The 25785-nt window shown below is 42.8% G+C and overlaps 1 protein-coding gene across 1 annotated transcript in view; it reads left to right on the top strand.

Moving 5' to 3' along the window:
• ADGRD1 (adhesion G protein-coupled receptor D1) overlaps nucleotides 1–25785 on the top strand; it is a gene marked incomplete at both ends in the record, with an annotated part of 134989 nt that overhangs the window by 91949 nt on the left and 17255 nt on the right. Inside the window, 6 exons of the mRNA XM_082293662.1 lie at nucleotides 1645–1748; nucleotides 4104–4215; nucleotides 8331–8484; nucleotides 11474–11540; nucleotides 12520–12586; nucleotides 18991–19082. Coding sequence (XP_082149788.1) covers nucleotides 1645–1748; nucleotides 4104–4215; nucleotides 8331–8484; nucleotides 11474–11540; nucleotides 12520–12586; nucleotides 18991–19082 — 596 coding nt within the window. The remainder of the gene's footprint in view (nucleotides 1–1644; nucleotides 1749–4103; nucleotides 4216–8330; nucleotides 8485–11473; nucleotides 11541–12519; nucleotides 12587–18990; nucleotides 19083–25785) is intronic.

Raw genomic sequence — 25785 nt, 5'->3', positions numbered from 1 at the left:
GGGCTATGAACGGCCTGTGATTTATGGCTCATCGGGGTTTGTCAGTCCTCAGGGATGTGAGGGTGTTCACCCAGGGATGTGAGGGTGTTCACTCAGGGATGTGAGGGTGTTCACACAGGGATGTGAGGGTGTTCACACAGGGCTGTGAGGGTGTTCACCCAGGGATGTGAGGGTGTTCACACAGAGCTGTGAGGGTGTTCACCCAGGGCTGTGAGGGTGTTCACCCAGGGCTGTGAGGGTGTTCACACAGAGCTGTGAGGGTGTTCACACAGGGATGTGAGGGTGTTTGCTCAGGACTGTGAGGGTGTTCACACAGGGCTGTGAGGGTGTTCACCCAGGGATGTGAGGGTGTTCACACAGGGCTGTGAGGGTGTTCACCCAGGGCTGTGAGGGTGTTCACCCAGGGATGTGAGGGTGTTCACACAGGGCTGTGAGGGTGTTCACACAGGGCTGTGAGGGTGTTCACACAGGGATGTGAGGGTGTTCACACAGGGCTGTGAGGGTGTTCACACAGGGATGTGAGGGTGTTCGCACAGAGCTGTGAGGGTGTTCACACAGGGATGTGAGGGTGTTCACACAGGGATGTGAGGGTGTTCACACAGAGCTGTGAGGGTGTTCACCCAGGGCTGTGAGGGTGTTCACCCAGGGCTGTGAGGGTGTTCACACAGAGCTGTGAGGGTGTTCACACAGGGATGTGAGGGTGTTTGCTCAGGACTGTGAGGGTGTTCACACAGGGCTGTGAGGGTGTTCACCCAGGGATGTGAGGGTGTTCACACAGGGCTGTGAGGGTGTTCACCCAGGGCTGTGAGGGTGTTCACCCAGGGATGTGAGGGTGTTCACACAGGGCTGTGAGGGTGTTCACACAGGGCTGTGAGGGTGTTCACACAGGGATGTGAGGGTGTTCACACAGGGCTGTGAGGGTGTTCACACAGGGATGTGAGGGTGTTCGCCCAGGGCTCTGAGCGCTCCGGGGTTCGCCCAGGGCTCTGAGCGCTCCGGGGTTCGCCCAGGGCTCTGAGCGCTCCGGTGTTCACTCAGGGCTGTGAGGGTGTTCACACAGAGCTGTGAGGGTGTTCGCACAGGGCTCTGAGTGCTCCGGGGTTCGCACAGGGCTCTGAGCGCTCCGGTGTTCACTCAGGGCTGTGAGGGTGTTCACACAGAGCTGTGAGGGTGTTCGCACAGGGCTCTGAGCGCTCCGGGGTTCGCCCAGGGCTGTGAGGGTGTTCGCCCAGGGATGTGAGGGTGTTCGCCCAGGGATGTGAGGGTGTTCGCCCAGGGCTCTGAGCGCTCCGGGGTTCGCCCAGGGCTCTGAGCGCTCCGGGGTTCGCCCAGGGCTCTGAGTGCCCCCGGAGCGCCCCCCGGGCCCCGCCAGCCGCCCCGGCCGCGCCGCATCTGCAGCCCGGCACCGCTCCGGGCCGGGCTCGTTCTGGAACCGGCTCGTCCTGCGGCAATGCGGGACACACGAGACGGCCCTAAATGCCACGGGTGCCCCGGCTGCGTGACCGAGTCTGGAGCTGGCTCCGCATTGCCCTGGCCGGGAGCATCGGCTGGAGGAGCGCACGGGGTGCCGGGGCCCGACCCTGGCTCTGCCGTGGGAGACATCAATGAATAGCTCTTTTCTCGATTTTTTTCCTTCCTGCACAGCTAACAAGAGAACACCAGGTGGCCCTCTCCTCCATCACTTACATTGGCTGCGCCCTGTCCATCTTCTGCCTGGCGATCACGCTGGTCACATTCGCGGTATTGTCGTGAGTAATTTTAACTTAATATCTGCTGAGCGGCCATCACGCCGAAAGGCAAGCAGTGAATTCCAAGGAAGGATCCCTTCAGGTGCTCAGGATAAAACAAAGGCTATTAATTCTACAACCTTCCTTAATTAGATTCTGCACATGTATTTGTAACAGTTGGCTGGTTATTTCTAAATTACCTTCATTTTCTGAAATGGGATGATCTTTACATAGCAAGGTATTTCCATCCCATGAGAGATTTAATTTTTTTTTTTTTTTAAACTGTCTGTGCTTTGCTGTAGTTGAGGCATCTTGCAAAGAGGCTTGTAGGAGGTCTTGGTCTGGAGCTCAAACCAGTACAATGTGAACAGGGACTGCAGGATCACCCCCTCTGTCCCCCCCTGCATCTTCAGATTGCTTGGAGTATGCAGAGAGCACTTTCTGCCTTTCCACTGTCCTGTCTGTCAGGCACAGTGTTTATAAAGGAATGCCCAGTAAGGAAATCTCAGTCAGCATTAGCTGCCTGACTTTAGTTTCACACAACTTGTACACAATTACCTCATACAACCCACGTTTATATTCAAGTATCTTGTTGTTCTCCATTAGGCTGGTCTTCCAAAGTGTTGCTTTAGTGGGATGAAGGACACTGTAAGCAGTGTGAAATTCACTCCATGGCTTGTGGTTAAAAACCTCTGGATCTCCTGCCCAGTATAGGGCAGCCCCTGTGAGGGCTCTCTGTGCTGGGAAGGTTTCTGCCCCAGGGCACTCAGGGCCTTTATTCCTGTTTATGTTCCAGCAGTGACAAATGTTTGAGGCCCAGCTGGGTTTGATACAAACATTTCTGAAAAAAAAGCTTTCATAAAGGTTTGTGTCTAAATAAAAAATAGAAAACCTGGCTAAGGGTGAAGCAACTTGTCCAAGGTTGTGCAGCACTTCAGGAGTACAGAAAGGAGTGGGATTCTTCTCTCCTTTCACACACTAAACCATATTGTTCCCACTTAAGAGTTCAGTTTTTGTTTTCTGTGCCTGAGCATGTATTTTGGACACCCTGTTAAGAGGCCAGTTTCTAGGGAAAAGGACTTGCTACATCTCAGTAAACTGATTGCAATGCTTGTTTTTTTTCCAGACCCCGTATTATTTCCAAGTTCCAAGGTCTGTGTTGGTCATACTTGGATTAAGAGCAATAATGTGTGGCAAAATCCACTCTAAATAAGTCCAACATCTGCCTATCTGGCACCGTGCTGTTGGCATGTTTAGGCTAAGGGGAATGATCTGCTCCATTTTAGTCTGAGTGCAAAATTGGATCTTGGAGTGTTTAGAAAGGAAAAAGGAGCAAAAAAGAAGAGGTGTTGCTGCAGCAGGGCTGAAAACTCCTCGGGAAACTGGAGAGAAACAGAAGACTTGGAAGAGAGCTTGTAGCCAGCTGACTGTCACAGGGTTAAGCACCCCACCTACAGACAGCATCCTTCCAACTGCCAATTAAAAATAATTTTATTATCTTTTCACTGGAGAGCAGGGTCTCATTAAGCAGCTGAAGTGAAATTTTGCAATGTGGTGTTAGATGACTGTGACATAAGTGGAGAAGAATCTGGCAAGTTCTTTGCTACTCCATGTCCTGGCAGGGGCAGCCCCTTCCCGGGAGGGCAGTGAGCCCTGCTCCCCTCCTGGGTAGCACCATTCCAGTTTGTGATACAGGGAACTCCTCATTAGAGAGCCATTGGCACCAGGCAGTGCATCCTTGAGTTACTTTTTGGGATCTTGATACTTCTGGTCATCTCCCTCTTCATCCTCTTCGTGTGGAGCAGTGCAGCAGGCAGTGTGGATTGGAATAGGAAACCTGTTACCACCAGGGCTGTTTGTTTTTTAAAGAGAACAGAATTAGACAAAAGGCCTGAGATGTTCAAATCAATGTTTTTGTTTTCTGTTTCCTATTTCTGGATGAGAACAGAAACACGAGGTGAGAAGACTTCCAGGAAAGCCTGTTCTTGTCAGATTTCCAGGTGGTTTTTGAAAAGCCAAGAGAGATATGTTCAAATGGTGTTGCAACCAAGGTCAGGTCCCTGTCAAGATAGGCATGGCCCATCTGTGTATGGAGATATAGTTCCTGTGCTCAGAAGTTATATTGGTGTAAGTCAGAATTGGAACCAATTCCCTGTGTTAATATTCTGTCACTAGTCATCAGCTTGCTCATGTGCAAATCAATCTTTCTGCTGCCTTTCATCAGGTGCCACCCCATCCTGGTGGAAGGAGAGCTCAAAAGACACCGTGGTAACCCCACCAAAACCAAAAGCCAATTTAAATGCTTGCTGATAAAGCATAGATATGTCCGTGCCTCTTGGAACACTGCTTCATTCACGTGTTCCTGTCTCCTGCCAGGTCTGTCAGCACCATCCGCAACCAGCGCTACCACATCCACGCCAACCTGTCCTTTGCTGTGCTGCTGGCCCAGATCTTGCTGCTCACCAGCTTCCAGTTCAGCCCTGGAACTGTAAGTCCTAGAAAGGATGATTTTGTTTGTTTTGGGAGGCAACTCTGTGGAATGAATGCCACGTGCCACGTACAGGAAAGTGTCTTCCATGTGAGATCTATTTTTAACATGCCTTAGCCAAAAAATGCCATCCTACTACACAGGGGAACTCCTTATGCTGAGTACCAGGATCTAAACCATTAAAAGTGGCATCTAAAGCAGCTGGGTTAGATTAAGACAAAAGGCCAAGTTAACAGTATCACATACCAGTAAAACCAATTTCTTTCCAGTGCTGTGTTTAAAAAATGCAATTTAAAGTAATGTAATGTCTTTGATGGAAAGTCCCACCTGAAGAGCAGAAACAAAACCTGATTTTACAATAAACTTCCAGGGTGCTCTGTGTTTTGCTGGTAACAACTTGGCTACTTTGGTGACCAGCTGCTGTTCCAAAATACTTTTCAGAAGCAGCCGGTGGTTTCTATTATTGGGGGGGTTGGAGTGGTGTTTTTGTTTATTCTCAGTACAAGTAAATATGAGGTTTGCACATTCTTCATTCTGCCAGTACAATGGTTACGTAAATTTATATTCAGCTCAAATGGGATCCCTTGAATTTCTGTTGAGTTTATAAATAACTGTACTGTCTGGTTTGCAGAAGCAGTTATTACCTGCAGATCTGAAAGCACTTTGGAAAACTAACTTCATTTTGCTGTTTAACATTCAGATGGGTCCTGAATGAGTCACGCAATGTGCAAGGGAGAAAATGGTAGGGAATGGTTTAGAAGGAAAATGAAATGGAGGCATTGGAGAGCAGAAAAAGATGAAGCTGAAGACAGTAGAAACCAGGCATGAAAATAATCCTCTTTAAATATAGCGCTAAAACCCTGATGAAAGGGCATAAGCTTGAGGGCAATAAAAGGCTCACTCAGCGTCTAACAGCGTGTAGTGTTCTCACAGGTTTTTCTTTTTCATCCATTCCAAATTTTCAGACAATTCAGCTGAGTCACTTCAGATGGTGTGTGACAGCCTCTTTACACCTTATGAAGGCCAGCATCACCTTCAATCTTTTAAACTGCTGTGAAATACGAGTTGTGTTTCCAGGTTTGGGTTGGAGCAGGCAGAGCCCATGTTCTCCGGGGACCAGTCCCAGCGGCACCTACATTTATGATGCGCCTTGTTCACACACAGAGCTCCTGCTTGTTTAGTCAAGCTTGTGAAACGCTCACACAGACTGAAGCTGCAGTTTAATAGCTGCATAGTTTCTCTTAAGCCTGTTCCAAACCTACTTCGGTGAAATCGGGAGTAGCATAAGAAAGCAAGACCTGTTTTACACCTCAGGCTTTGCAAAATGAAATGCTTCACAGAACCCATGGATTTTTTAGCCCTACCTCCTCTATAACAGCTGTAATTGTATGGGCTAACACTGCGAAGATCTTAAAGTTGACAAACGTGATGTAAATACTGTCTGCTGGGCTCTTATTTTTATGCTTTGTCCTCTTGGAATCCGAGGGGGTTGTGATTCATCCTTTTATTAGTCTGCTGTCCTCACCTACTCCTGCTCTGCTCCCGCTGGCTTTGACAGCAGCTTAAATACCTTTAATTGCAGCTGTAATTGAACTGCTAAACGGTGGTTTACAAAAAGAGGGAGGCAGTATTTACACGAGAAGGTGTGAATTTGTGATCCTCTGCCTGTGCCAGGGCTGCCTGTGTCAGTGCTGAGCCGTTTGTTGGTGCCCTTGCAGGACCCTTCGTGGTACCCCTTACTCGAGGCAGTGCAGGAATTGTGCCACAGGGAACGGCCTCAAAACCAGGCGCTGAGCTGGCATCTCTTCCTTGTGTGGCTGCTTTGAACCTCCTCATCATTTTCCCACCTCTGACTCCAGGGGTATTTCGGTTCTGACTGTAGATATGGTATATAGCATTCCCTGGTATTTTCAGATGCATAACTTAATGATTTACAATTCGTACTAAAGCAATTTTTCTTCAGCCTACTGAAGCCTTCCAAACACCTGAGTGTGTTTGTGGGGAAAACTGAAATATTATTTAGACATAGGAAGATGAAAATTGAAGTAAAAGATGTCAGCCAGCACTGGGTTTTTTCCAGCACAACCAGAAAGTTTAATGTCTGTATTATCTGCAGTTCTGGATCAGGGTATTGAACTCAGCATTGCTGGAAACTTCCAGATGGAGAGGTGAAAAGAGCTGCTTTTGTTTGTGATATATGTATAAATTTACCTATCTGTTTTAAGACTGTCCTCAGTAAAAAAAAATTACTGATATTTTCTGAGAGGCCTTTCTGAGAGTCTGCTTTACTTTCTCAACAACAATAATATGACAGACCTTGCTGCTGGCTGGGCTGCTTTTTCTATTTTCACAGACTCTCGAGTTGTCAGCTCTAAGAGTAACAGTAACAAGATCTGCCTTTTTACCAGTGTTCTGCTAGAAGTACAGTGTTTCACATGGTGCAGCACTAGAGATGCTTGGGGTTAGTATGCAAAGGCTCAGCTTTTCAGTGCTTTTATAGAAGGCAATTTTGCCATTTAAGAGTAACTCCTAAGCAGTAATTAAGTCCAAAAAAAGAAAAAATCAGAATGAGCAGCAACTTTGCTATGGATTTTATGTACAAATCTGCAAGTAGGTATTACATAAAATTATATCCAGACCAGCCTCCTGCTACTTCACGATGTGTTATTTTTCTGCTGTTTTGTGATTCATATTGTTTGGCTACTCAAAAGTTGGAAATTATCCATTTGACAGAAATAGCCTGTAAGTCAGCTTTATGTTGCATTTATATTTTTGTGGAGTAATCTTCTGGTAGAAATCAAAAGGCATTAAAATGGATTTTATAGCCTTATGATAAAATTAACTGGAAAGGCTTTTACAGCTTTTGTCAATAAACTAATCTGGTTCAATAACATGTCACTGAATTTTGTGAAATACTAAACTACATACAGACCTCACTCACACGAATTAACCCCAAATTTATTGCTTTTGAATACACATAGTCCCACTGGATTTGCATTAGAATGTCCTCGCACTAGTACAAGTGAGACTGGGCAGGAAAGCCTCCATTTTCGTTATACTATCAAGTCCCAACATTTTAATTTTCATTAGAGTACAAAATCTCAAATCATCCACATAAAGAATAAAGTGCCAGCACAGCACAGCTTAGCTCATGCAACAAAGGGAATTGACGATTAACATCTGAGGCAGCAAATTGGTTCCTACTGGTGGTGCCTCCCCAACACAGACTCCACCTGCCAGGAGCCTTTCTGGGGCTTGTCCAGCTGAGGAAGGCAAAAGTCATCCCATTTCCATGGGCTGGAGTCAAGCAACCCCTCGACAATTCTGTAGGTGCCACAGAAGGGGTGTTACAGGCACAGGGCAGAAGGTCTGTCACCATCAGCCTGCCCCAAGACGTGAAGTGAGTCAGGGCTGGGACGTTCCCAGAGCTTGTTTGAGCTGTGCCCCTCTGAAGCAAACCCAGCGGGGTTTTCTCCTGGTGGGATCAGCGCAGCCACGTCTGCCCAGTCACTGAGGGGTGGGCGCAGCCACTCTGGGGAGACCTCGGGAAGCAAAAAGTGAGGACAGGGAGTGGTGTGAGCACCTGAGGCGTGGGGAGGAAGAAAGGATTTGGTTTTCCTGTTTTGGTAAGCCAGGCTGGTGGGAGGCTTAGAGAAAAATGTAAAGATCACTGAGAGGAGCAATGCAAGGAAAACCAGGGAGCAGGGTGCAGGACAACTCTTGTACCCCACTTCTTCAGCTCCTGTATTTACTACAGGCTCTGCAATCAGATGCAGACACTTCAGGTTTGATTTCCTAAATATTTTGTAGACTTTAGTGGGAGTATTGCTCCTACTGCTATAAATAAATAAAACATTTGGATTTCCACACTACATTTGGCAATGTTGTTAGGGGGTTTTTTGATTTTTTTTAAAGGTAAGAGGATTTGTTACTCTGAAGTTATCTGAAAATGCAGTAGAAAAATGAAATTGTCTAGTGCTTTCTTTTAAGACAGTTTTACTTCAGTGATTTAATATTTAGCATGTAAATGTCTGTAGATTAAAAAAAAAAAAAAAAGAAAACCAATGTGACTGTACCACAAAGGACTAATGTATTAATTTTTATTCTTAATTTAGCTGCCTTGCAAGATACTGGCCATTCTCCTTCATTTTTTCTTCCTGAGTGCTTTTGCATGGATGCTGGTGGAAGGATTTCATCTTTACAGCATGGTGATCAAAGTATTTGGGTCAGAAGAAAGCAAGCACTTGTACTATTATGGAATTGGATGGGGTAAGCATTTAGTAGCTGCTTACTTTAAGTCTCCTCACTATAGGACATTATATTCAGAAGCATATTTGAAATTGTCATCTCATGATCACAGTTTGCCTTATTGAGAGAACATCTGCTGGATAAAGAAAATGCATAATTTTTCTGACTGCAATCAGACTTCAAAATGTGTAGTCCTTGAGCCTAATTCCACTGTAGGGAATGCCACAACCTCTCTAGGCCAGATCAGAACCTTGATTACCAAATCAATAGCAGGACTGTGGAGGGAGGTCTCCCTACTCTGGTATGTTCTTTTTTTAGTTCTAACTCACAACACTGGCTTATTCCATCTGCTTTCTGCAAAGTCATGCATAAAAATGGGCACAGTAGCACAGAAGTGTCACAAGGCTTCATTAGTTGGTGCTTTGTGCCTTGAAATCCTTAGGTAAAAAGTGTGCACAGCACCCCAATATTATTATTAGGAACGAAGAAGTGATTCTGTGACATGGGAATGTCACAGACAGTGATTCAAGGCTTTCTACATGCACTAATGAAAGCATAATCTGTGTCCATGTTTGGAGAGCCAAAACTCAGGATTTTGTTGCAGACTCTTGCAGCAGATGAAAGTCACTTGCTCTCCCAGCCCTGGAAGAGCAGCAGTGGTGCTTGACAAAGCTCCACATTTGGAAGAAGAGGGAGCCTCGTACACTGAGTCAAAGAATAGATGTGAAAACATAGAAGAGGAATATCTATGCAGTTACAGATAATTTCAAAATATGTTAAAATATGCATTATCTTTCCTCCCCTCCAAGTTCATTTGGAGATACAGGAAAAGCAATTAAATCAATAATACAGACCTGCTGTAGCCAGAATTGGAATATTTGATACCTGTTTGGCACCATGCAGATCTGGGTGACAGTAATGCTGTGAAATATTTATCTATTTCAAGAGCTGCTTACTTGTTCTTTTTTAAAAATTATGTCCTTTTTATTTCGTGCATCTTTCCTCATTCATTTAAAACTCTTCTTAGCAGTTGTGTCTGAGGGCTGTTGCCACAGTCCTCTGGTGAACATGGGATCCACCAGACTGGGGGGACAAGCTGCAGCTGGAGGATTTTCTGCTTTGCCCTTGCTGTGTCTGTGTGACAGGTTCAGGAGTGTCACATCCATGTGGCATTTTGTGCAAGGTTTATTGGTTGTGAAATGGTAGTGATTTAGAAGGCACAAAAAATAAACCAGGCACCTGATTGATTGGGTAAAACCCCCTCAAAACTACTTCTTCTTTGCCTTGGTGATTCAGCATATCAGGCAGAGGTTGTTGTAGTAAAGATTTTTCGTCGCACCATTTGTAGGGTGCTGGTGGTAGAGTTTGTGATAGTGGATGTTTTCCTATTCCAGCCAGTTTCCTTTCCTTTAGAAACTGTCACAGAGTGAAGACTTTGTTCTGAGCTGTCAAAAGACATAAATGTCATTATTTGCTGTTAGTTGATGTAGTCCCTGACTTCTGTCCAGATCTGATGTAACAGAGCAGAAGAAAATCATAGAAAATGAACTTCCTTAAAATAAATGGGAGAATATACTAATCCCCATCAAACAAAGTAGAACTTTTCATCACTGGAAGGAAATACACTTTCATTTGTGTCTAATGCTTCATCTTCCTCAATAAATGACGTATTTAGCCTTTTGGGATTTATGTCCTAAAATTGCTTTGAATTGTCTGCCTCAGAGTCTCTACAGCCTGGATTTTTGGGGTTTCTTTTTGTTTTTTTTTCATGTATAGAAGACACAGAAGCTTTCAAATTATAATGCTTCTTAACTACTGAGTATATCCCATATTAATAAATACATATTCATATCAAAATATAAATATTTATAAATGTGCTTCTAGTTGCAGTTATTAAAGAATGAAAATACTTCTTCCAAACATTATACTTCTGCCAGTACCGGAAAACTTTACAGAATTTGTGAGGATGATAGAGGTAAAATTAAGCAGAAATTGCCTGTCAGAGAATTTTGTAAAACCCTCATGCAGAGAAAACCGAAAGAATTAAAAAGAAAATTGAAACTTTAAGCTATCATGTCTAATACTCTGTCTGGGACCTGTTTATTAAATTCTGTAAGATGATAAAAGCTCAAACCTTCACATTTTATTAAATCATACAGGAATTACCAGGCAATCATTTAATACTTGAAGGGATGGGTTTTACTGTAGTTGGAACTGTTGGCAATAAACCCCTGGCTTCCTCTCCAGCTCCTGGCCTGGAATGAAGTGGCACAACAGGACCTGGCAGTGCTGGGGCCAGAGCAGCTCCTGGCAGCAGGACCAGAACTGCCTTTGTGTAATCCCTGTGTCATCCCATGAACGTTCCTCCACCTCCCAGGGCACAGCACACTGCCACTGCCAGAACCATCTGGAAACAGAGTTTCCTCTAAACACAGAAACCTTGTAGATTTATTACGTATTTATGTTAAAATCAGTCTTGATTGGGCACCTGAGGGGGGTCTGAGTTTGCTTCTGTCTCTTGCTGCTGGGTGTGATGCTCTGGATAACCAAATGTTCCCGTTCCTGTCCTCTCACCTGCTGTTCATGCACCCCTGTGAGAAGCTCTGCTCTCCTATCTAACTTTGAATTCTTGAACAAAAATGCACTTACTTGGGGGAAAGTGGTTAAAATAAGGCTAATATTGCTTCACATGGTATCACTGCTTGAACAGCAAGAGGCAGAAAGTCCATAAACCAAAACCAGGCTTAAAGATGACTGTGACTCCCAAGGAAATTAGCACTGATTCAGTTTAACAGTTAAACTAGTGCTTTATTAAAAAATCATTTTGTTTGTCTGACATCAGTTGATTAAAATATGTTGGATGAAACAGCTGCAGGAGGATGTCAAGTTAGACTTAATTTGAAAATGATTCTGAGCTGTCCTGTTCATACAAAATTTAGCAGAACTTGCAGGGCTTACGGGAAGAAATACTTTTATTCCTAATTTTGTCTTTGCTTCTGTGTTCCTGCAGGCTGCCCACTGCTGATTTGTGTCATTTCTGCAACGTCGTCCCTACACAGCTATGGGGAAAGTGGCAAGTGAGTATGAAAAAATCCTCACTGCAGGTGCCATAAGGTGAAAAATCTGATGTGGAGGAAATTCGTAGGCATGTTAAAAGGGCTGTGGTGCTGCAAGATCCTCCCAAGGAGCAGGGGAGGGAGCCTGCAAAAGGATGACTTGTGTAGACATATTCTTAAACATGGAAGCCTCAAGTCTGGTTTTCACAAAGATGATGCACAAAAAAGCTCCTGAGACGTTTTTCCTGCTTTTCACTGAAGAGCTCCTCAGTGAGCTCCCTGCTCACGCCCTCTTCAGCGGGGAAACATCTCTACCAAGATGAGAGTAATCATTGATTAAAGATACTCAATCTTTTGAAGAAAACTGCAGTTACACACCTGAAATCTGGAATGGAAAATGTCCAAAACTGTGAAAATTAATTTCCTTTCTAATTTAGGAGAAGAACAAATTTATCTGAAAGAACACCATAGGATTTAACCCTAAAATAATTCTGTGTGTGGTAAACTGGCCCATCTCTTCAGGGTTGTAAGAAGGGCCTGTGAGGCTGTGTTTGCCAGCCCCTTCCCCACCACCAGCCAGGAGTGGCAAGGAGGGCTTCAATTTGTCTCTGGCTCCGACGAGACAAATTCACTCCAGGAAGACTTTTCACGGTGCTCCAGCACTGAAATGCCTGCTTGTGGCCGAGGATACGAGAACAACTCATTGCAAGTAAAACATTCCTTCTCTTCCCATCTTTGCACTCCTGTGAAGGTGTGCTGGGGCAGAGCTGTCACTGGCTCTGTGACAAATCCAAATGAGATCCCTCCTTGGATCCCCCGAGTGTGAAGGGAAAAGGAGCCTTTTCCTGATGTGCTATCACATCTCTTGCTTTCAAAATCCATCAGTCTTTTTGCACTCTCTTTTAGCTGTTTTGTAAGTTGTGGGTTTTTTTAAATTAATAACATTACTAGTTAGATGACTGTGTGTTTCCTCCGAAAATGCTCTGATTTCTCTCTGCAGCTGCTGGCTTTCACTGGAGAATGGAGCCATTTGGGCTTTCGTGGCGCCAGCGATGTTTGTCATTCTGGTAGGTAAAACTACAGCAGCTGCTGTTCCTTGTTGTGTCTCTGTGTCAGCCACGCAGCAGAGCTGGCTGAAGGCCTGGGGTCAGCCCCTGTGCCAGCCCAGTGAAACAGCAGTCCTGAGTTCTCCAGAAATTCTTGGTTCCTGCTCCGAATTTTTGTGTCATACATGGGTGTGTATTAGTTTATGCATATTAATTATCACACTGTTAATGTCATTATTCAAAGACAAAGATAGGACCTGAAATAGTGGGACAGCCCTGCTGGGGTCATTAATAACTGTGTGATACCAAGTGGTCTTGGGAGTTTTGACATTTCTCAGAAATATCCTCCAAAAGAACAGACTGTGGTTTGTGTTTCACGTACACCAGTAAAAGCTGAAAGCCTGATTCCATCCCACTGGTGTTTGAAGCTTTTGTGGGTGCCCCCAGTGCAGGTGGTCACCAGCAGAGCAGCAGGCAGCAGCAGGGATGTGTTGGAACAGTGGTGTGAGCTGTCACCCTTTGGGGGGGCTCAGGGGAGGCACCAGGCTGCTCCACGCCTGTGTCCCTGCAGTGCTCAGGAATCTGTTCTCATCCTCTGGGTTTTGGTTTGCTGTCAGGCAGGGCAGGCTGGCTGGCTGATCACGGCAGGGCTGTTAGGGTGAATTTGCTGGGCTCAGGTGGCTGCCCAGCACCTCTGCCAGCCGTAATGAACAGCAGCTTTCCAGGGGAGGCTGCAGGGTCCCGGCCGGGTGCTGACACACGAGCAGGTAACGATGCTCACATGAAATCCCAGTGAGCTGTAGCTCAACCACTGTGGCTACTTAAGGAGTTGGGAGTGTTTGCAGAGCCCTGCACGAGATTAGCACCTCTCCAGCACTGTTTCTAAGACTTTTATTGACCAGCTTATCTACAATGCTTCCTGCAGGCTATAAAGTCAGATTGAAAGTATGAAGATGCGATAGACTCACTGATCAGTGAAAACAGGTTCCGTTTAAAGCTTTGTGTAGATTTTTAGAGGCCTGGACATTTTAAAAAAAAGCACAGAGAAACTTCCACAGATTTCACCACACAAAAAACCCCCCACAAATCCTGCTCACAAGCCAAAGGAAGGAATATATACATATATCTAGAAGGAGTACATATATATATAACTATATATATAACTATATAACTATATATATATGAGTATAACCAGCTTTTACCACTGCATACATCTGCAACTATTTGGCAAACAGAAGATATACCTTGAACTTCTGTGTGTGAGTTTATATTCAAAGGTACGTAGATATTGATGATTGGAGAGCAATTAGAATAATCCAATATTCATATGTCTCCTCCTCATGTTAGCACTTGCCTCCTGGCCATTGTCCAGCACCAAAGGAGGAAATGAGATGCAGTCAGTAACATCAAACCTTTCCAGGCTGCTGTCCAAGGATGGTGTTAACCAAAACACGCCAGGCAGTGAAATGCTTACTCACCTGAGCAAGGCTCCAACAATTTGCGTGTGCAGCTGCTTGGCAGAGAAAGTAAGAGCTTAACTGTCTGGCTTTAACTTATGATACACAACATTTGTGCAGCTCAAATTATGTTCTTGTAGGGATACAAATACTTTCAGAAAGAGAAAGTGGGCTCCAAAGGTTGATCCACGTAGAGCAATTTGTTAAATAGTCTAAACTCAGCTCTGCCCAAAATAGCAGCAAGTGAGCTGACAAATTACCTCTCTGGGCATTGAATATTCCAGCTGAAAAATGTGTTAGTGCCTATAGGGAAATAACAAGGCTAAACACTATCTGGTGTGTGTGCATATGTGTGTTCTTCAAATAACAGATTAGCCACCAGTTGCATAAACTAGCATTTAAGTCTGAAAATACCTCTCAAAAAGCAGTTTTTGACTAGTTCAGTCCACAGTTTCTCTCTGCCAAGAAAAAGGATTATGCTGTGAGGAAAACGGGGATTGCTCCTTTCAACTCCCACTCCCTAGAGACAAGGCAGGCACAGTCCACTTTTATCCTGCCCCAACCTCGCAGCAATCCAGACATCATGGAGCCTTAAAACAGAATGATGTGGAGGGAGTGTGACTGGGGAAAAACACTCACACATACTTTTCTAGGCAGTAATTCACAGAACCTCCCAGCCCTATATAGATTCCCATACCAAATATGCTCATTCCTTGGGGTTTGAGTCAAGGGATATGATGAAGGAAATAGTTCCTTCTATATGTAGGTCTTTTGGCTTCTACCTACATCTTAAGGTTTTACGATCACTCTCCCCCACACCCCAAACCATGACACACAAGCCCCTATATCATCCTCTTAAGGCAGCTTCACAAAAAAATTCTTGCAGTTAACTTGCAAACCAAACTAAGCTCAGCCCAAGTTGCCCTGGGAGGTGTCTTCAGTGGAAAAAAGCTCTACTTGACAAAGCACCTGAATTCTTGACACCAAACATTAAAACTCCTGGCAGAAGGCTTTGTTTGTTTTCAGCCATCTGCTGCCTTGGTGCGTTTCCATAGATATGGCAGAATTAAGGAAATTCTGTGTGCATGGAGCAGAGGGTGTGCTGCAGAGAGGGAATGAGCCACTGTGGAGGGAGATACTGGGCTGCAGTGGCAAGTCCTCTCTATTGTTTTCCCTGTAAATAGTTATTTTCCAGGTAGTTTTTTTACAAGTGTTTCGGATAAACAGCATTTTTATGGGGCTGAATGATTTTCATGAGCAGGTTGCTATGGGCTCTGTGCTGTGGGGACATCAGCTTTGGAAGCAGTGCCTTCAGATGGGAGCCTGGTCCCAGGCTGACACTGCCAGCACTGACTTCAACTGGCACTTGGCTATGAATACTCAATATATAAAATAATATTATCTCCCCTATACCTGCTGGTCATACACAGTTTACTAAGTTCCTTATGGTATTTATTCATATCTTTATGTACCAGTACAGAATTGGGATGATTTCCTTTTGTTGGACAGTCTCTTACTCCTCAGGCAGGTCCACTGATAGAAAAGTGACAATTTGTGTCCCTTCTTAGGCATTATCCCTCACAGGAAAAGGTGATGAAAAAGAAAGCTGGACACACAGTGCTTAAAGGCCCTGAGACTGTAGGATTCTTCAGAGCCATTGAAATCAAGTACCTACTTAAGTGCTGAGCTGGATTAGACCATACCTCCTAAGCTTCTCATTTTTTCTAATTATCACTCAGCTATGGCACTTTTAGTCTTCTAAAGATTAAAGTCCTTCGTTATTTTAAAATTAAGGTTCTTACTTAACTGACAGGAAATCATGCAAGATTTTTTCAAACAAGGGCACAGGTTCAATATTAAGGACTAAAATTAGGAAAGCATAGAAGTCAGGCTTCTGTAGCAGCTTATCTTTGTTTTCTCCCTTATTTCCTTCCAAGCCTCAAAGCTCTGCTCTGATATTCAGCTCTGACTGCTGTGATACTTCATGCATTTATATGAATTCATGTACAAAATAACTCAGTGTAGTCTGTTCCATCTGCAGTCGCTCTGGGATAGCTAAAAGTAGAATCAGGCTTTCCAGAAGCACTCTCCCAAATTTTAAACCCATCTAATTCATCTGATTAGCTGTGTTTGGAAATGCATTTGGGCCAGTGATGATTTCTTGTGTGCCCCAGCAATGGGCTGCAGCGTCAGGACCTGCAGCCTTGGTGTGCAACCACTGGTGTCTTGGGAAACATCACATTCACTCACAGCATCAGGGAGCAAGTTAAACCTCACATTGGGACACTTACAACTCCCTGTACCAGTGCCCAAAACTGAAATGGAGCCTAAAATAGTTTGTGGTTTTAGAGGAAAGCTGGTCAATGGATTTAATTAAGGCAATATGTTTTATCCTTTTTCTTTTTTTAGTTTCTCTGTGCTGCCAAGACTTTTCCTGGCTAGGATGGGACACACTACATCAGAGAGTTTTACACATGGGATTTCTGCCCTGTATTTAAGAAGAATCAAAAGTCTTATGTGACTTGGAGAAAATTTAGGTGAAATCCCTGCAAAGCAACCTAAGTGAGGGAAAAAAATTGTCTCGCTGTATCTGATCTGAAAAAATTTAGATGAGAAAATGTTTTGAAAGAGTCAGAGCTCCCTGAAGTCACTGGGACATTTCCATGGGCTTTCGTGGGCTTTGGATCAAACCTTCAGGAATGGGAACTGGCAGCTCCTGCTGACTTTGCAGAGTTGAGAGTGCCTGGGGTTGGACAAGATGCCTTGAAAGAAGCCCTGGGAATTAGTGAACAAGCACTAATGTTATGAGCTGTAATTTTTTGGCTTAGAGTCTACCTGCAAGAAAAACCATTCTAAGTTTCTGGATACCTTTAGGGCAAAATAACTGCAAATGTGAGGTAATCTGGCCTTTCAGGAAAGTAGGAGATAGGAACGATCTACAGTGCCTTTATCTAAATATTTATTCTCATAATTTGAACGGTCTGATATAGGCTGAAGCATAATGAGTGTTTCATCAACTAAACATTCTCCTGTTCAAATCACTGACAAAGTATTTATATCATATGCCAAAAAAAAAAAAAAAAAAAATTCACTGAAAGAACAATTCAGTGGCTGTATTTTGGTTTCCCTAAGGACAGTAGAAATAGCTCCATGTTTTACCTACTGAATCATTAACAAAGGGAGACGTTTGTAGCTAATTGTTTATTTAGGCTGGATGAGATTGCTCTAATTTCTCGAAATACCTAAGCAAAAATTTTTAAGTTGTCCAGGAAATTTAAAGGGCTTCATTGCTAATTTTACAAGCACCTTGTGTTTTATCAGTGGTGAGACCACAATGTTTCCTTCTCATCTTTTAAACATGCACCTCGGAAAGGATAAAGTCACACTGACTGCACCAGAGGAGGAGCTCAAGGCCTTTTCAAGTTTCCACTTTACACCATCCACGACACCCAGGAAATTAATTTTAATTTTTTTTTTATATATATACAAAGGAATTAAAATTCAGCCATAAATATTGAACAGCTTGTGCATTAGAAAACTGTCTAATTTGCCTTGTGATGTTTCCATGACCAGATCTGAAGGCTCAGGTCCAGTTTGAGTGAGAGTTTGCAAGGCTCTGAGTATAGCATATAAATGGTTTTCTCAAAAATGCTCATTACCACCTCAAAGGATTTATAGAAGTTATTTACAAGATATGATTTGGTAGGAATAGGGAAAATGATCCCAAGACCATTGAATTTCACCTCTTATTCTTCTCTGTAAAGATGATTGAACAACAAGTACACTTGTTATTGAGGAGCTGTCAGCTGTCCTTTGGATAAACTCAAGAGCCGTGGCAGAAATGAACTAGCACAGATATGCTCTGATTCTACAGCAGGTGATGATCTGCCCTTAGAAATCTAAAATTTAAAAGGGGGTCAGAAGTTTAAAAAAACCCAAAGAAATAACTGTCATCAAATTTAAACATTTTTAATTCACCTTCTCATCCTCAGAATTAGAATACTTATGTCAAAGTAAAGGATGATTATTGAGTTTTAGCTGAGGAACAGCAAATTTTTTTGAAGTCTCCTCTTTGTTTTTGTTCTGTCGTTCAGGATAGTTTTGTTCTACCCTTGTTCTTGCCGCTTTGTAGCAGATGTGCAACTTTGGACAGGAAGGGGGAAATATGTCTTTCACCTTCACATTCTCTACCTTTTTTTTCTTTAAACCCAAGGTCTTTGCACAGCAAGACAGTCTTTGCCACAGTTCCTTTAAGTGATAAAGATTTCCTTCTTCCTTCACCTGTGACTCCAGCACAAACTTTCTTTTGTCGAACATTTTCAGGGTTAGTCGTTTCAAGATTTCCTACTTTCCTGTTGGGAATTCTTTTCATTTTATTGATGTTTCTGCTGGACCTGACATCAAAAAGAGTGGAGCCTTTGAAGAGCAGAGTTCAGATTTAACAAATTTTTCTCATTGCTCCTTTAAAATAATCTTGTACCTAAATTTCAAGCAGGCTTTGGTAAGAAACAGGACTTGTGTACCCTGAGGTGTGTCAGGAAAGGGGCTCTCTGAAGTCTGTGCACATGAAGCACAAACCCAAAGAGAATGCAGACACACGCCCTCGCTGATGAAGTTCTTGAAGTTCTCTAATTTGTCAGCTGGCAGCAGACAATTGGGGTATTTGTTGGTATAGTTGGGATGCTGAGCAGTTTGTCTTTGAAACAATGCACCACTCCAGACCTTTCCTAAACAGGCAAGGGAGCTCCTGAAGGAAAGAGAAAAGCAACAGCTTCCCACTGTGGGGGGATGGAAATCATTGACAAGGGGCAAACTACACCAGTCCAACCTTGAAAACCTCTTTTGCCAAATAAGTACAAGACAGAAAGTTTCTGTTGTGCTTGTACAATACCTCCTGGGGCAGTCTGCCCCTCGGACACAGCCAGAACTCACTTTCCTGACCAAGTCTTGTTCCTTCTTTTTCTCCAGATCAATATTGGCATTCTCATTGCTGTCACAAGAGTCATCTCCAGAATCAGTGCAGACAACTACAAGGTCCACGGAGATGCTAATGCCTTCAAGTAAGTTTTTCTCATTGAAATTATTTTGTAACAGCAATCTCACATGTGCAATGTTACACCACGGACTTCTCCCAGAACACTGACATCATTCCTCCTCAGTAAAAAGCAATTACTGTTAAGGGTATCATCCACTTGAATGCAGCCAGTTAACCTATATTTTATTAAAGCTGAATGCTGCACAGGATGAAACCTGTGGTTCAGCAGGAGCTAAAGTGTTTCCCCGCTTACTCCAGTCTCCAGCACCTGCTGATTCGTAATTTCCCCTTTTATTAATGGAGACTTTCCTATTCCTGCTACAGTCAGAAGCTGAATTTCACAGAGCATCATTAATCTGTACTGGGTGATTGCAACTATTCTGGTCCTTCTGAGGATAGACCTTGTTTCTAGCCCCAGTTCAGCATAATATTTAGGCATATGCTTATCTTTAAGACTCTCTTGATACTGCAAAGCACACAGACTTATGCTGGATTTAAATGTGTGCCTAAATTCAAGCGGGCCTTTATATCATAGTGCCTTGAGCCTCCTGGGGTGGTGGCCTCTGAGAGTGAATCATCTTTAAAATAGCACTAGCAAGTCTGGAGGGGAAATGTAAGGCAGACACAAAGCTACCTCTGAATACACAAGGATGAATTCTGATTTCTGAACTATGCAAGATTACGTGTGGGTAGCTAAGAAGATAATTTAATATACTGAGGCTACATTAAGATGCTGAATATTCCATTTTGTATCTCCTAAAGATGCTTTAGTCCAAATACAAAAAGACACTGTATATAAACAAAGGAATATGGAACTTAGATAGAAGAAAAGTGTGATGATGGCTTGTGTTTAATGTTTCTGAGGCACAGGCTATTGTATGATAAGGATTTGGTGCCACTGTTCTGAAATGGTACCATAAAGAATAATTTTTATGCTTGGATTACTTATGTAATTTTGAAAATGTCAAGAAGTTTTAAATATCGGTGACAGTTACCTAATTGAAGTTAGTTTAGTTATTGTATACTTATCCAACAGGAAAAGAAAAACAGTAAATAAGTCTACACAAAAATCTATAAGATAATTACACTGTAGTGGAATGAGAAGACTGGGAATTAAAATGACTGTTTCAGGTTTGGCTGAGTTCCTGCGACCTTCAGAAATACAAAGGAAATATAGAAACTTAGGAAGCAAATAACTGTATTATTGTCAATGCCAATTTTTATGCACTATTAGAAGTATGAAGACAAAGAAACAACTCCTTAAGTACAAGAGGAGCTACAGAGATTGCTCCATGTACGTAGATATTTTACTGTATTGCAAGGAATTGATTCAATACACACTGTACCCTGCACACTAATACATATTATTTTTTTAAAAAACTGTGTGTGTACACATAAGTAAATCAACTTATGAATGATTGGTCTAGGAATAAGATGTAATCCCTTTAATGAGGAGTGTATTTTCTTAGTCCAAATATTATCAGCTGTAGATTTGGAATGCTGTAACTCTGTACTGAAAATGAGACTTCTTCAGGTGCCCTGGCTAAGAGACGCTCTTTGTGCCAAGTAATTTTCACATTACAGTTTCAGGATTTGACCTAACAAAGGTTACAGGGAGAAAAGTGGAGAAAAATGATTATCAGAGGGCTGATACATCTGAAAACTGAAATCAGTAAGTTATTAAGTGGAAGTATGCTCTGATAGAACAACTTTGCTCACAGAACTAAATTAAGTCAACAAAACACAATAGAAGGTAAACAGAGCATAGAGAAAAGTTCTTTTTCTCTAGGTATCATTACAGGGATGGGTCCTCAAAGGAAGTTTGAGATGAGAAGAGTGTAAATACATGTTCAAATCAGATCCTGGGAAGTATTTATACCCTGATTTAACATGGCATGAGGCGTGATGAATTAGAGTTTTATGTACAGGGGATGTCATGGAGAAAGTAACTGGTCTATTGGAAAAAAAGATAATTATAAGGCCTTTGTAGCACTGGGTTTATATGTCTAGTGTGAAATCCCTCTGTACATTTTCCAAAAAATAAGAGAATAAAGCAAAGCAGGGTTCTGATCTGACAGGTGCATGGGAAGTGTTTTTCATGGTGTAAAATCCCCATGGCTCCAAGCACAAAAGGCTCCTGGGTGTTGATTACAGGCTATTAACCCGAGAGGGTGGATAAGCACAGCAAAACGAATCAGTGACACAACACAGAGAAATCAGAAAAGCAGGAAAGCTCTATAGTTTCTGTGAGGAAGGACTACAAGGTAGTTTTTGAATCAACAGGTTCAACTGGCTTAGGGAGGAATCACTGAAGGCTGCAAAATGCTTTGTGTAACGTGAGCCTTAAATAAGGGGGCTGCCAGGCATCCACGATACTGCTGTTCATTGATACTTGCTATGGGCAAAACTGAGCTGTGTTAGGAGGAATTTATCAGGCCCTTCTCACAAACACAGAGCTGGATTAAACTGGCATGGTGTGATTTTGGTGAGGCAGGAAAGCTTTGTCACCATGTCACAGCTGTTTGCAGCAGTCAGGTGGGACGTAAGGAGAAGTGGCTCCTTTAGGGCTGTGCTTTGGTTTCAGAAAGCCAAAGGCAGAAAATGAGAACTGCAGTGAAAGGAGCTGTGGAGGGGAAGGCTGCTCAGTCCAATAAATTTGAGGGAGAAAAAAAGAGGGGTTTCAGTGCTGTCTTTTCAAGCTGGACTGAAATGTGAGTGGACAGCACAATGAGAGACAGTAAGCTGTTGTCTGCACCAGTTTGAGTGATGGCAGCAGTAAGCCAGCAGGGTTAGACACCTACAGGTCATAATGAACTGAAGGGCCTGGCAAAACTGGCTCGGGAACAACCAAAGTGGCTGTGCCACGAGCACGAGGAGGTGCCAGTGCCACCTCTTTCCTTGGTGGCTCAGGCCAGCACTCAAATCTATCTGTAAGCACCTGACTGAGTGGCCTCACACTTGTGGATGTTGCCGAGTTCAAATCCAAGCAGCTGCTGTAGTCTGACAATGCCAGGTTGCAGGTTTCACAGAACAGGCTGCTCCTCAGGCTCTACTGCCAAAGGAGAAGTTTAATCACACTGACAGGGACTAAATTCTGTTGCTGCTGGCAGCCTGGATGGGAGAGAACCCGAGCTGGCTCTGTCTCCCCTAAACTCCAGAGCTCAGTAAAGCTGACACCACATCCACTGGGACTCCTGATCCATGGAGAAATGGCTCCTGCTGCAGTTGATGTTAAATGTTCATCTCACTTGCTCTAAAAGCTCTGATTTCTCCCCAGTGGCAGAGGGGAGCCCAGACCGACTGGGTGTGCTCAGATACCATCTCTGCACGTCTCAAGCCAGGCGTGGTGACTCAGCCCATAACTGAGCAGAGATCACCTCAGGAAATCATGAGAATAAAGATGCATTTGGAGTCATGATGGTATCAATTAGAAAGGGTATTTATTGCTGGAGAAGTGCTAGTGCTGGGGCATGTTTAGCTTCTGAAAAATTAAGTTACTTGGCAATGCAAGTGGATATTACCAACAAGGCTTGTTTCTCTTGGCAACAAACAGCAATAAACTGATGTAATTATTTAGAGTAATTGTTCCTGATTTTCCATATGGCAACAGGTCCTCTCAAATGCTGACTCAAACGTGACTGCAGACTGTGCATCAGGGTGAGCCAGCTCACCTTCCAAGCTCTGCTCTGAAGGCGGCATCTGACAAACTTCAGGCTTAAAAGCTAAAACAGAAAAGAAAGTTGTGAACAAAGTTCATTTTTTGGGCATAAAATTAATTTATTATTCATCTTCCCCATTCATATTTCCCCCAGAACAAAGTGCAGCTATTGGCTTATCAACCTCTTCAGGTTCAGATGTTGCTTATCACACAGATGTCAGAGAGCATCCTGCTGAACATCTTGTTCTACTTTCACAGCCTCTGCTGTGGTCATTTGTTTGTTTAAAGTAAATAAAAATAGTGCCCCCAAAATGAATTTAAGAAGCAACATAAAAGAGTAAGCTTTTATGATATATAAACTGCAAAATACCCAGTAACTTAAGACAAAATGAATATAATTAAACAGGTTATGATCAGAGACACTAATTAATGCATAATAGACTTCTGTGACAATCTGAATAGCAAGTATTTAGTGTAATTTTTCTATGTGTGTGAAAATAGCTCCTTTTTTAGTGTCTGAAACTTTAATTCTGCAAGAGCAGTTTACTGAAAAGAGCTGAGCAGAGAATTATTATCATCTCCTATTTATTACTTGAATTTACCTAAGAACATGCTTTTTGTATTGTTTTTGAAGCACATTGAACACACATATAGAATATGAACTTTTCCTTTAGCTGTGATTGCTTATACTTGAATCTCTTATTAGAGGATTAGCTATTGACTCCCAGCAAAATAATTTTGAGCAATAATTCAGTTGTGGCTTAATGAGAATGTTTTGCATCCAGGGAACAGACTTTCTGCCAAAAAGCGAATTTAAATGTTTTAGTTTATAGAATGCTGAATCTAATACCTTGAAACATTTAAATGCATACATACAGCATTTGTTTGAATTATCCATTCTTATTTTAGGGACATAACTAATCATATGTTTGATTTTAAGCATATGAATAGCCTCTCTAAGCTTAATGCAATTAAAGCAGATTAGTTTAATGGAATTGCTCATGTGCTTGAAAAGGCACATAATTACATTTCTGAGTTATGAACCATTTGCACTCTTTTTCTTACTTATTTCTGCTGCATCTACAGACTTTACTCAGCGCATTCATTGGCTTATAAGGGCCTAAATACGCAGCTTTTTGCTTACTGCCCTACCCTTTTAAAGTCTCATTGCTTTTTGCATGGAAAGTTCTTTTTCTGTTACAGTGAGAGAAGATCCCAGTGTGACAGTGTTAGAAGTGTGCACACTTCATTCCCCACAGGGACAACTCTTGCCTGATTACATTTACCACAGGTAATAATTTGACTGCCTGAGTTCCCTCGAGTACAAGGGTTAAAGTGTAACAGAAAGAATTCTCAAAGATCTGTTTTGCACTGACTGATATTAATGGCAGCAGAGGAAGAAATGCCCAGCTCATCTCTGTTGCAGGAACAGTGGTTTTGGTTTAGAAGCAAAGACACCACGTTTAGCCTTCCCCCTGTGATCTCCCAGCCAGTTCACTTCTGCATTCCATTGTCCAGAAGAGACAGTTTCATTAACTTTTCTTGAGTAAACTGCCAAGTCCAACTCTTATTGAATACATTCTCACTGCCTACTCTGAAATGGTCCAATGAGTTGGAAAAATCTCTGTCTTTTTTATAAACTGTACACTTCAGCACTCAGTGAACCGAAAGTGATAGCTATCATAATCATCCATGGAGAAAGCAATTACAGCAAAATTTAAAATATTTCTTAGCCTTTTACCCTGTTCTTTCTTTCATTTAGGTTGAGGTTTATTATTTTCTTCGTCCCTCAATCTTCACTCAGTGAAATAGTAAAACAGTTCTCCATTGGAAAAGTATGTTTAATGTTTAGTTAAATTAATGACTGAAAATTGGAACAAATGGCAGTAGCTGCAGTGAATGGGAGCAAAACAGGGCTTCAAGGCAATCCCAGCACAGTAAGTCATGTAAGCTGCTGTGTTAGTTCCATCTGCACTTTTTAATGTATCACAAATCCCTTCACATGAAACTGAACACGGAGTCTGCAGGTTTAATGCAAATCTATTCCTTACTCTGGTTATTTGGAAAACAACAAAGCTGTACAGAAAGCATTTCCCTTTGACAGGTGCAAATCCGAGAGGGCTGTCCTCCAGCAGCTCTGGTGCTGCAGACATCTGTAGAGTTTCATCGAGTAATTGGCCATTCCAAAGCCCTTTGCAAAGCCATCCATTACACCTCTGCAGCACCGAGAGTGCCGTGGCAAATTGCTCATCCATTTAATCACTGATCCATTCCGTGCCACGACTCTGCCTCGGTATTTTGCTTTGTTTATAAACACTCCCCCAGCCTTTCAGCCCAGTCACCTTCCGCCTGGGATACAAGTCTTGGGAGTCAGTGCTGATACCTTTGGTGCTTTAACATCAGCCATTATTCTGAGAGATCCTGTGTATTTATTGCATTTTTTTCTTGTGTTTCCATTCCTGTTTTGTGTCCAAAGACTCCTCATTCTAAGGATTATTCCCAGCTGTTCATTTTCACAGAATGTACTTGTCAATCATGACACTGCTTGAAGCTCTCACAAGAGCTCTCCTGCCAAAGCGATACCATAATCTCCTCTGTAACTAAATTCCACCTCTTTGTGATACCATTAGAGAATTTTTCTCTTCTTTTTATCTCCTTCCACAAGGAAGCTGAGGAGCAAGTTACAATATGTAAACTCTTCTGAAAGTCTGCAGGGATTCAAAATACGCAGCAGTAGAAAATCCTTTCTATGCCTTTCTGGGTGGCAGGTGTTTGCAGTGCAGCCCTCAGAGACAGGGAGCACCTGCTTTTGTGAGCTCTAATGAAAAAGAAAAGAGCTTGTTCCATTTGCTGAAGGAGAGCCATCCTTTAGACAGAGCAGTGTGACAGGCCAAATCTACTTCCAGCAATTCCTTTTCTTCACAGTTTCTCACTATGTGTAAGGAATTGTGTTCGTTGAACATGGCTTCAAACAGCATGAGTGATGCACCTCACAGAAACTGTTGGAAGGAGGAGAGTTGACTGGCAATAAAGGAAATAATTAAAATGGAAGTATTAAGCAGTGACAGCT

The sequence above is a fragment of the Coloeus monedula genome (genome assembly GCF_965178545.1).
Source record: "Coloeus monedula genome assembly, chromosome: 18".
Taxonomy (NCBI): Eukaryota; Metazoa; Chordata; class Aves; order Passeriformes; family Corvidae; genus Coloeus; species Coloeus monedula.
Note: the sequence above shows the minus strand (reverse complement) of the source record. Positions and strands in the feature narration are given on the sequence as shown.